This window comes from Malania oleifera, chromosome 9, assembly GCF_029873635.1.
Source record: "Malania oleifera isolate guangnan ecotype guangnan chromosome 9, ASM2987363v1, whole genome shotgun sequence".
NCBI classification, from domain to species: domain Eukaryota; kingdom Viridiplantae; phylum Streptophyta; class Magnoliopsida; order Santalales; family Ximeniaceae; genus Malania; species Malania oleifera.
In genome coordinates this window covers 67867986-67880307 of record NC_080425.1, presented here as the reverse complement: position 1 = coordinate 67880307, position 12322 = coordinate 67867986, and the positions used below count along the sequence as shown (strand labels likewise).

Sequence of the window (12322 nt, the reverse complement as noted above, 5' to 3'; positions counted from 1 at the left end):
TATAGAAGCACTATATCAAAAAAAAAAAAAAAAAACATTCTAATAAATACAGATGCATCTTCTTTCTTTTATTTTGTAAAAATTCTACGTGTGACTTCATTCATTGAAAATGTCAATAAGTTTATTGTTGTTTTCTAAGAAACCTAAAGTTGTGTTTTTTTGTAGTTATGATTTTTATAAATAAGTTGTCATATTACAATGCTTTGCTGTATGTCTTAAGATGTGCTAAGAAGAAGTGTTCGTGTGTCTAATGAGTGTTCAAGAAGTGTTGAATATTGAGATTGCATTTAAAAAAAAAAAATTATCAACATGTTTTTGAAGTGTCAGATGAATGTTAAAAAAATGTTGAGTGTTAGTTTTAAGGACAAAACTCAAACATGACAACCGTATAGAATTGCTGGTGCTATATGGTTTTACAATAACAAAATTTGTTACTTATAACATATAATATTGAAGTTTTAGAAAGATGAAGCATGTGCTACTTTTTATTTCTTTTTTTTTTCAATAAAATTTGTAATTGTATATATTTAAAATAATTGATAATAGCTAGTTGTAATTATGCTTAATTTGATATGATATTTATACTATATTTATAAATAGAAAATTGCTTCTTGAAATTAAAATTTTAGAAGGAAAAATTTATGTAGTCTAGATGAAGATTTCATGAGACAATCCTCATTAACAAGAAAGAATAGATTTTCGTATTGTTTTAAAAGATGTATGCATGCATAATAGGTTTTTATAGGATGTGTATGTGTAAGGTATTCTGAAGAAGGCATGGGCATTATTTTCTGAGAAGAATTTTTTTTGAACATATTTGACATTTTCCTTAAAGGAACTTCTCTAGTTATTTAATTTTATGAGATGCATGTGCATTGCATGTAAAATTTTCAATATCTGAGTTTCTGTTTTTTTATAGGTAGGATAAAATCTAATTTTTTGTACAAGATTTAAATGTTTTATAGGAAGAATATTACACTTTGTGCTGCATATTTGCAAGTTATGCTTTTAAATGGTGTTGCACACTTTACAATAGTTTTAGAAGATGCTTGATGGGTTTGCCTATTCTACATTCTTTCAAGATATACTTTCTTTATTTAGCGTTTTTAACCATTTTTTTGTTTTTGTTTTTGTTTTTGTTTTTGTTTTTTTGTTTTGTTTTGTTTTGTTTTGTTTTGTTTTTTTTTCAGATTCAAACTTTAATTCCTTAGACGTATCTACAATAAACTTTCAAAATGCAATTTAACAAGAATGTTTGAATTTAATTCTTTTTAATAATGGGTTGACTTTAATTCTTTTTGGGAATATTTGGTGTTACTTTCCAAGGACAAGGATATTTTGTCCACAAAATGATTTAAACTATTCGTACTTTAATATATAGTATAGACTTGGTTTATTAAAAATAATAATTATAAAAGGTGATAACCAGGGAAAAAAGCTGTGCTAACATAGACTTGGTAATAGAAGGATAGACTTACTGATATTTAAAAAAAATAAAAAATAGGCTTCATCCAGGAATGGTGGTAAAACCACCCTCTTTGAGAAGAGTGGGATGGGGTGTGAGAGTGTAGAGTGTTAGAATCAGCTTGTCTTTGCTTAGCCCCACCCCCGCCCCCACCCCCACAAAAGAAAAAAAAAAGAAAAAAAGAAGACAAGAAAAATGAAAAAAAGAACTAGCTTGTCTTCCGGCTGCTTCAATTCTACCCTATAATCTGGGTTCTCAGAGATGAATTTACCTGGGCTCATCGAAGCCATCCTGCTGGAACTAACTTGGTTATTCTGTCTTCCAGATAAGTTGCAGATGAAGCTAAGAGGTGAAGGTGGTATAAAGGCTTTGCTAGGAATGGTCAGGTGTGGTCATCCTGATGTTCTAGCTCAAGTTGCTCGTGGAATTGCTAACTTTGCAAAGTGCGAGTCTAGAGTATCTACTCAAGGTAAGCAGTGTATGTAGAGGCCCCTTCTCATTTTTATTTTACTTTTTTTAAAAAAATTTGATTTAAATTCTTATGAATTTTTTTTTGTTGCTGTAAGTCATGTTGATGCACAATGATTTTTTTTTATTTTACTTCTGAAGCCTGACTTCGTATTTCCTAATTTTATAGGTTAATAATCCCATATAGAAAGTTGTGATTTTTTTTTTTTTTTGTTTTGGAAGCCTGGTCTTACAATATATTTGTTTGTTCATTTTGTCATCGCTAAATTATCAATTGTGAGATCCTGAGTTTTAACTTGGGAAAAACTGTAGCTGAGATTTCACCGGAAGGTAAATAGTAGCATCTGTTTAACAGGGAAAAATAACTGTTAAATGGCTGCACGTTGCAGGGACCAAAGCTGGAAGATCTCTTCTTATTGATGATGGCGCACTTCCATGGATTGTACAGAATGCTAACAATGAAGCCTCACCAATCAGGCGCCATATTGAGCTTGCACTCTGCCACTTGGCACAGCATGGTCAGTCTGTTTTTCTTAAAAGAGTTCTAAAACATTGATCCAATCGTGCATGCTGCCTGAACATGTCCTGAATTTTTCAAATTTCAGAAGTCAATGCAAAAGATATGATCAGTGGAGGTGCCCTGTGGGAGCTGGTTCGCATCTCGCGAGACTGTTCACGGGAGGACATAAGGACTCTTGCATATCGGACATTGACTTCCAGCCCTACTTTCCTGGCTGAATTGAGGCGGCTACGGATTGATTATTGATTTTTTGTGCAAGTAGACGTGGGCTAAATAGATCAACCAGCCCGGGTTAGTTTTATTACCTAGATGGATCAATTTTATTAGGATAAAAAACGAGCATGAATGCTGTGAGACGTGAGATCCTCCCAAAGAGTTTGGGTGAAAAAGGGCCAGGTAGAGGTTTTGTAGTCTTCATGTAATTGCTTTCATGAAAAACAAATTTATTTGTTAATTATTTTTGTTGCCGTGAAATCTCATTTTTTGAATGGGATTAGGTTCAGTTGAGTAGAACGAGTCCAGGAGTAGCATCTTCTTGTTGTATATATTGATTGTATATGAAATGAAAAGAAAACATTATTATTATTATTATTATTATTATTATTATTATTATTATTATTTATGATCTATGACATTCCAATATCTTGTGAGTGAATTCAGCATATTCATGTCGTAGGATTGTTTTGCTGTTTTTAAGTAATGGCACACTAAAATGGGTTGAATTGAAGTCTGTTTACCTCCCCTGGTACAAAGGTCAGCTGTAGCCTAATGCTTTTTCGGAAGAGAGAGAGAGAGAGAGAGAGTATTAACTCACAAGTCACTAGTTGATCTCCTAGTAACCAAAAACCAGTTGATCTCCTGGCCCCAGATTCTATCTTGCCTATACCATCCTCAATAATCATTTTCAAAACACCATTCGAGTTCAAAGGTAAACCCTCAAAAATAAAATGTTAAATGACAGTAACAGGACTGTTCACTGATGCCCAAGAAGACCAACTAGAGAAAAGAGTAGGGACCTCTAGGAGGGGGTTAGTAGCCTGCTGGTAATGAGTTTAGGGAAGAACACTCTTATACTAATAATAATAATAATAATAATAATAATAATAATAATAATTCCTTCTCTCTTAAGTACTGATGGGAAAAGGGACAGGGGATTATGAAATCTTCCCTAGGGTGCAATTCTATACAAAGTCTACAATCTGTTCCACAAATAGGAAGTCAAGAGATAAGCATGTTTTGGAATACAATCTTTGGACATGAAGCTTTGGGTTCTTATGCTCTAAGGGTGAGTTTCACCTCCATTGTCGTCCTTAATATGTTTTTTTTTTTTTAAATACTACAAAATGTTATGAAAATCATAAAAGAATAATAGTTGTCACCCCTTCGTTTTTCAGCACCATAAATTTTTTGCTATCCTTATTGTCCTATAAAAGGGCACTTTCTCCCTCTCATTTTGATATGCACATGCTTGAAATAGACATATAGAAAGGATGAGAGAATATGAGAGAGAGAGAGAGGAGATATATTTCCACTCGAGATGGTGAAGTTTTTGATTTCATCTGCCCGTGGAGTAGGCATAGCCGAATCACATAAAATTTCTATCTCATCTCTATTTATTTTCCTACATCTTTTATGATACGCTATCAGCACGAGATTCTAACTATATAAGATATTTCTTTAATTCATATTTAATTTATTTCTTGTAAGTTTTAGTTCACAAGAGCATAATATTTTCTAGAAGAGAATCTGTCTTTTAAAGTTTAAAGAGTATCAATCTCTAAAAGAGATGGTAAGATAAATCTCGTAAAGAGACTATATATTTAATTTCTCGAAGAGATAGACCTTCTGAAGAGGCTATGTATCTAGTTTCTAGAAGAGATGATAAATATTTAGCTCTTAAAGAGGGTATATTTTTAACCTCCCGAAGATATATTAAAATCGACCTCGTGAGAGACGTTTATCCTTCGGATGAGATAGTACATTTAACATTTAACGTAACCACGGTTTTCCTCCGCCATAAGTGAGGGGTTTTCTAATAAAGTTAGGAGGTGCCACCCTCTTTCACAAAAAAAAAAAAAAAAAAAAAGGAAAAAAGAAAAGAAAAAAGAGATAGTACATTTAACCTCAAGAAGAGGTGATAAATTATTACCCATTTTCATATTGTAATTGAAATCATACTCCTGAAGAGTACAAATTGAGAAAAAAAAAAGGTTCCTAAAGAAACATATTTAAGTACCTCCGGAAGGGTGAAAGTAATATTGTATCTATTATTATCTCAGTTTTATTTTAGTTTTTACATTTTATTTTTCTAAATTGCTTTATTATTATTATTAATTTTTTTCAAATGTCGAACTTAAGTAGAGTTGAATTTGTTCCCCTTGATATCAAAGGCAACAATTATTTATCATAAATTCTTGATATTGATATCCGTCTAAATGCAATGAACTGGGAAACACTATTTTAGATGAAAATAACGCATCCCTGTAGGATCGCGCAAAAGCCACGATCTTCCCCCATCATCATTTAGATGAAGAATTAAAGACTGAATACCTCACTATCAAAGACCACTTATCTTAGAGAAATTTAAAGGATAGATTTGATCATCAAAAGACTGTGATTTTACCAAATACTCGACATGAATGGTTGCACCTGAGGTTGTAAGATTTTAAAATAGTCAGTGACTATAACTCAACTCTACATAAGATTAGTTCGAAACTAAAATTATGTGGTGAAAATATTATTGATAAAGACATGCTTGAAAAACATTAACTACTTTTCATCCCACTAATGTGCTCTTGCAGCAGCAATATAGGGAGATGAAAATTACTAAATTTTCTAAACTTATATTATGTCTTCTTGTTGTTGAGTAAAATAACGAGCTTTTGATGAAAAATCACCAAACTCGTCCAACTGGTTCAACCCCATTCCCTGAAGTGAATTATACATCTAATGGTCGAGGACGAGGTCATATACATAGTGGTGGGCATGGTCATGGTCATGGTTGAAATAATCATTGACATAGATGTAAGGCTACAATCCCCCAGAAGAGGGATGACCCTTAGAAGTGGGATAATGATTAGGATCAGCGACCCAGACATCATGAAAATAAATGCTGCAGATGCGAAGGAAAAGACCATTGGTCGTATACCTATTGTATGCCCAGACACTTGGTAGATCTATACCAAACCTTTATAAAAGAAAAGGAAAAGAACAAAGAAGTTGAAACAAATTTTGCTGATAATTTTGTTATAATAGACCTTGATGCTGGACCATCTAACTCTGTTTATCCTGATATTGCCGATTTCCTTGTAAATCAAGACAAAAATAGTGATGTACTATTTTCAGATATAAAGTAAGTAATATTGTAATTGGATTTCAATAAATAAATTATCCTATTTATTGTTGCTATGATCAATTATAATACTGAGTTTTTAAAATATGTGTTGTAGTGTGAATTGTCATAAAGTTTTGATTGATTCTAAGATGTCTTAGGAAGAAGATTATTTAACTGACAGTGCTACAACAGAAATAATTCTTCGAGATAGGAAATATTTCCATTAGTTGAATATATATTCAACAAATGTTAATACAATATCTAGTTCTACAAATTTGATTGAAGGTTCCGAAAGAGCTAAAATAAAGTTACCCAATGGTACTTTATTACAAATTGATGAAACTTTATTTTCCAACAGATTTAGAAGAAATTTATTAAACTTTAACGATTTAAAATTCAATGGATATCACATTGAAACTACAAATGAAGACAGTAAAGAATTCCTTTATATTACTTCTATTGTTTCTAGGAAGAAACAAAATTTTAAAAAACTATCAACTTTATCTTCTACATTGTATTATACAAAGATTAAAGTAGTTGAATCATATAATGTCTTGCACCAGAAGTGCAATGATCCAAAGTTATTTACACTTTGGCATGATCGTCGTGGACATCCTGAAGATGTAATGATGGGAAGAATAATTGAGAATTCACATGGTCATCTACTAAGGAACCGGAAGATTCTTTTATCAAATGATTTCGTGTATTGCTCTCAAGGGAAATTAATTGTCTAACCATCCATTTCAAAGGTAAGTCTTGAATCTCCTAGTTTCTTACAAAGAATTCATGGTGATATATGCGGACCAATACATCCACCATTCGGACCATTTAGATATTTCATGGTCTTAATTGCTGCATCACATGTTTCTCTACTTTATACTCGTAATATTACATTTGCTAGACTTCTTTCTCAACTGATTAAATTATGAGCTTATTTTCCTGATTATTAATTAAATAAATTCATTTGGATAATGCTGGTGAATTTACATTCCAAACTTTTGATAACTATTGCATGTCACTTGGAATAGATGTTGAACATCCCGTTGTTCATACCCATACAAAAATGGTTTAGTTGAATATTTTATTAAGAGACTTCAACTCATTGCTAGACCTATGATTATCAGAACAAATTGCCTTTATTTGTTTGGAGACATGCTATTCTTTATGCTGCATGTTTAGTTCGTGTTGACCTTATAGCTCATATTTCGTTTTGATAATGACAAATATAAGTGTATCTAATCTATGCCCTGAGTTTGTGTGCAAGATCAGTCTTGCATGATTGGACAAAGTCTTATATCATATGGTGGCGCATGGTGACTCAAGGAAATGAAGGAAAAATTGTTTACATCTGTATTTTATATTTTTAATCATTCGGGTCTGTAATAATAATAATCAAATGTCTGTAATAATTAATGCATGACATGCATGGTAGGAACTATAAGCTCAATGACCTTAGATCGACCCTAGGTCCCTACACATCACTTGCACAAATCCCCTCTATCTTACAAATAATAACTATGTAAATAGAGGTAAACTACACTTAAAATCAGGACCTAAATAAATAATTGAAAGTCACTCGGTCGATCGAACATAGCTGGTTATATTCAGCTCAGTCGACTAAACAACTTAGGGGTCAACGGTTTGACCAAGGTTTTGCTGACCGAACGGTTTTAAACGCATCTTCCATAATCGACTGAACTAGCTCGTGTCTGATACCCAACTATTCAGCCGTATAAGCCTCTAGTTCATTTTTGATTGAGTCGACCGAATCCTATGAGTAGCAGACTGAACTTAAAATATAGTTGACTGAACCTCAAACGCTTTCAAAATTGCTTTAATTCAGTCGACTATATCTTTAGTTCAAAAGTGTCTCGGTTGACCGAACTTAAAATATAGTCGACCGAAACCCTCGGGTTGCCATATTTTTTAATTGCGGTAACTGAGGATAATTAAGGGTAAATTGGATTAAAAGCTTATTAAACAAATTTAATAATTCCCTCTATGTCCCAACGGTCATTTTTTTGATAGGGTCTATATATATATACCCTCATTTGCAAAGATTAAGGATTGATTAGCACTTTGATTAAGAAAAATTTTCTCTGAATTTCTTTGAGCTACACATTCCTATACAAGCCTATATTGCTTACCTTTTACTCATTCCATTGCAAAATCATATTGAGTGAGTGTACCTTGAGATTACCTACATTTCTATTGCAAGCTTATACTCTCTTGTTTGTGATTGTTTGTTGATTTTTAAAGAGAGTTAAGCCCAAAATTTTTCCCTATTGATTTAATCCATAAATTTATTTTGTGGGGAAACTTTTATTATCTTGTGAGTCTTTACATTTTTATTACAAGACTCTTGAGCTTGTCTTGTGTTTTCTTTGAAAAAAATATCTTTTTGACAAGCTTGTGTTCTAAATATCTCTCGTGCTTGATTTTCAGGAAATCTTTTTGAGATATTCGATTATACCTCTGAAATCTTTGAAACCCTATTTGTGGTTGATATATTCATATATATTGTTTCAAAGATATTATCGTAGTATTCTCTCACACTTTGATTGCCACACTGACATTATCTTGAGAGCTATAATATTATCTTCACTGAGCTTATAGATCTTAGCATTGTAAAGTGCATTGGTTATATTGGTACAAATCTTCTTATTGGAGAAGCACGTATTTTTGTACACGAAAGTTGTATTGATTATTTGCTGTATTCCAGGCATGGCCTTAAGGGGTGAAAATCTAACCTGGAAGGATTGTATATAATGGTTGAGGTCAGCCCTAGTAATTTGACCTGGTCCACCCGTTAAGTGAGCCGTAGTGGAATCCTCGGGCTTGTGAGCCGAGGCGGGGATGTAGGCACATTTTCCGAACCTCGATTACATATTTGGTGTTATCTTTACTTGACTTAGTTTACTATACTATGCATGCTTGGTAAATTTTCTTGTGGAATTTTAATTCAGTCATATTTATTAGTTTTTTTATATATGCTCTAGATTGACCCTAGGTTTGTGAAAAACTACTACAGGCTATTTGACCTAGGAGAGAAAAACTTTAAAAATCCAATTCACCCCCTCTTGGGATTACAGTAAAGTCAATAATTGGTATCAGAGCCTAGTTGCTTAGACTAAACCGTTTTTTTGCAAAAAACGTCCTCCTATTTTTAGCGGTGTGAATTACACCTTCTGGAAATGAAGGATGCCTCTTTACCTTTAAACTATTGATTAGAAGGTGTGGAGAGTTGTCTATAAAGGAAACTTTGTTCCCATGAAAATTAAAGATGAGGTTAGAATACCCTAGACTAAGGAAGAATACACTGATGATGATATGAAGGCTGTAAGTATAAATGCAATTGCAATGAATATCTTATACTGTGGACTTGATGTAAATGAATTTAATAGGGTTATGACATGCTCTACTGCTAAGGAAATTTGGGATAAGTTAGATGTTACTTATGAAGGCACTAGAGATGTCAAGGATAGTAGAATTGATATGTTGGCTAGTGAATATGAAGGATTTAGGATGAACACTAGTGAATTTATTCAGAGCATGTACACTCATTTCACTCATATCATTAACTCACTACATGCATTAGGCAAGACATATCCCACGTATGAGATGATTAGGAAAATTCTTAGGGGCTTGCCACCTGTGTGGGAAGCTAAGGTTGCTGCTATAGCTGAGGGTAGAGACTTAAAAGCAATGTCCCTATATGAACTAATAAGGTCACTCATCACATATGAGTTGGCCATTAGTGAGAGAATAAATGCGCAAAATAGAATAAATATGGTGACTGCTTTGAAAACATCAACTAACACGTCTAGTGATTGTAGCGAACCAGAATCATGAGATGACATGACTATGCTTACCAGGAAATTCAATAGGTTCTTTAGCAAGAATAGCAGGCCATATAGAAGGTTCAGAGATTCACTATCTGAAAAGGGAAAACCAAGAAAAATAAAAGAAAAATCCAATGCTCCCACAAGTTACAACTGCAACAAAGTCAGGCATATCAAACTAGACTGCCCGTTGCTGAAAAAGGAATCAAAGAAAAAGAAGAAAGCAATGAAAGCCGGCACATCGTGGGATAAACAAAATAGCAGTGATTTAGACACTGATGGTAGTGACTTTAAGGTTGCTAACCTGTGCTTGATGGTGCACGATGATGAGGTATTATCATCCTGCTCCTAATCCTCTTATTATTCTGATGATGATGATTGTGATTCTGATAACATGTCAACATATAAAGAATTGCAGTATGAATACATTCGTGTCTCAAAATTGCTAAATAATATGACCAAAGAAAATGATATTTTGAAAAAGAAATGTGAAAATTGGTCAAAGCTTTTACAAATGGGAAAATCTATTCACTCTACTTGGCAAGAAGAAAAGAATTTGAAAATGGTGGAACTTGAAATAAAATTGGAGGATAGCTCCAAAATTATCTACAAATTTACAGAGGGCCAAAATAACTTTGAAAAACTTCTTGGGGCCCAAAGAAATTCACTTAGTAAAGAAGTTCTTAGATTTAATGGAATTGGGAATGTTAGGCGAAATGATCTTTATATGGGATACTTTACTCGTAAATCAAAATTCTACATTCCACCTAAAGAATCAGTCAAGCAAAAAAAAAAAAAAATGTTATAAATGCAAACAGATAGGTCATATTCAATTTGAATGTCCTTTTAGAAATAAACAAGTGAAAATCAAGAAAGTGTGGAGAGTCAACGGTGAACCAGACACTAACCCCTTTGGACCCAACAGAATTTAGGGACTAGCATCAGTTAGTTAAATATTTTTGCAGGCATGCTCAAGGTCGTCCTTATCAAAGGATAAGTGGTATATGGATAGTGGGTGCTCACGTCATATGACTGGTGATAAGGCCAAGTTTACGTTCATTACTCCCAAGGAAGGAGGGTTCGTGACATTCGGGGACAATGCAAAGGGTAGAATCATCGGAGTAGGTAAGGTTGGTAAGGAACCTTGCCTTGTTATTGATAATGTCTTACTTGTTGATGGCTTAAAACATAATCTACTGAGTATTAGTCAATTGAGTGATAAATGTTATAAAGTATCCTTTGAAAATGAAAAATGCATTGTTGAGAATAAATTTGATAACAAAGTTCTATTTACTGTTGATTGTCATGAAAATGTGTACACCACTAGTTTTGAAAACTTAGCTTCATAGCATGTAACATATTTTTCTACTATAAATGAAGCAAGCTGGTTGTGGCATAGGCATCTAGGGCATGCTAGCATGGATCTTTTGTCAAAACTTGTGAAAAAAGGACTTAGTTAAAGGCTTACCAAAAACACCTTTTGTGAAAATAAAATTTGTGATGCATGTCAAATGGGTAAGCAAACAAGGTCAAGTTTTAAGAAAAAGAAAATCATATCCACCTCTAGACCACTTGAAATGCTACACTTAGATTTATTTGGTCCTAATCAAGTTCAGAGTCTAGGAGGAAAATTGTATTCATTTGTAAATGTAGATGATTTTTCTAGGTTCACATGGGTACTATTTCTTTCACATAAAGATGAATTATGTGAACAATTTACTAGACTTTGTAGAAGAATTCAAAATAAAAAGGGACATAAAATTACACATATCAGAAGTGATAGGGGAATTGAATTAAAAAATGATGGCATTGAGAACTACTCTTATAGAGACACGAAGAATTATAATAATTAAATAATAAAAGGAAGGAGGAAAAGAGAATTTTAAAAGGGGATTCAATAGGGTCTCGTCGACGAATGCTGGGCGCTCGTCGACGTGGACTCGTGTCTTGTTGACGAGAACTTACCAAGAGGGGTTTAGCAGCCTGAAGTTCGTCAATGAGGGTTATGAGTTTGTCGATGAACTCCTTTCATGAACTCGTTGACGAGGTGATGTGTCTCGTCGATGAATTCATATTTTATAAATACACTAACCTCAGGATTTCAGTGTGAATTTTTCATGCAAAACTCTCTATCTCTCTAAACCTCATCTCTCTAGATTTTTGGCTTTGTCCTTCGCCGGTTTGACGATCGGAAGCCACCACACTACTCCTGGGAAGATTCTCTACAAGTCTGCTGCAGTATTTTCTTGGTTAGGCCAACTTGGGCACCATACCAAAATTTGGGTAAGTTGGTTATGTTGAGTTTTATAAAGTGTTTGGTATTTCTGGACTGAGGAAAGTGTAGTGGATGAAATAATATTGAAGTTTTGTTGAGAAAATATAAATTTCAGGGTGTTGAACTGGGAACATTATGGGTGTAGATTTGGGTTTAATTGCGAGCTCTCAATAAGCCAGGTAAGGGGATACATTAAGTCAGCCTTTTTCATGAAATTATTTGTTATTATATAATATTTATTTTCAGGAAAATATGTATGCTATAGAATTATGTTTGGGAATACTCCTGTTGAGCAGAGAAATGATTTTAACACATTTTATAAGAGAATATGATTTTAGAACAAATTATGAGTTTAGAAGGCTACTTATATTTGTGTGGCATGAATATAATATTTTCATAAAAATTATGTTATATTGAA

At 33.2% G+C, this 12322-nt stretch overlaps 1 protein-coding gene across 3 annotated transcripts in view; it reads left to right on the top strand.

The window, feature by feature from the left end:
- LOC131164065 (kinesin-like protein KIN-UA) overlaps window positions 1-3038 on the top strand; it is a 28963-nt gene extending 25925 nt beyond the window's left edge. For all 3 annotated transcript variants that reach the window (XM_058121007.1, XM_058121008.1, XM_058121009.1), the window contains 3 exons: window positions 1791-1934; window positions 2323-2451; window positions 2539-3038. In XM_058121007.1, the coding sequence (XP_057976990.1) occupies window positions 1791-1934; window positions 2323-2451; window positions 2539-2699 (434 nt within the window). In that variant the 3' untranslated portion in view covers window positions 2700-3038. The remainder of the gene's footprint in view (window positions 1-1790; window positions 1935-2322; window positions 2452-2538) is intronic.
- The last annotated feature ends 9284 nt before the right edge of the window (window positions 3039-12322 follow it).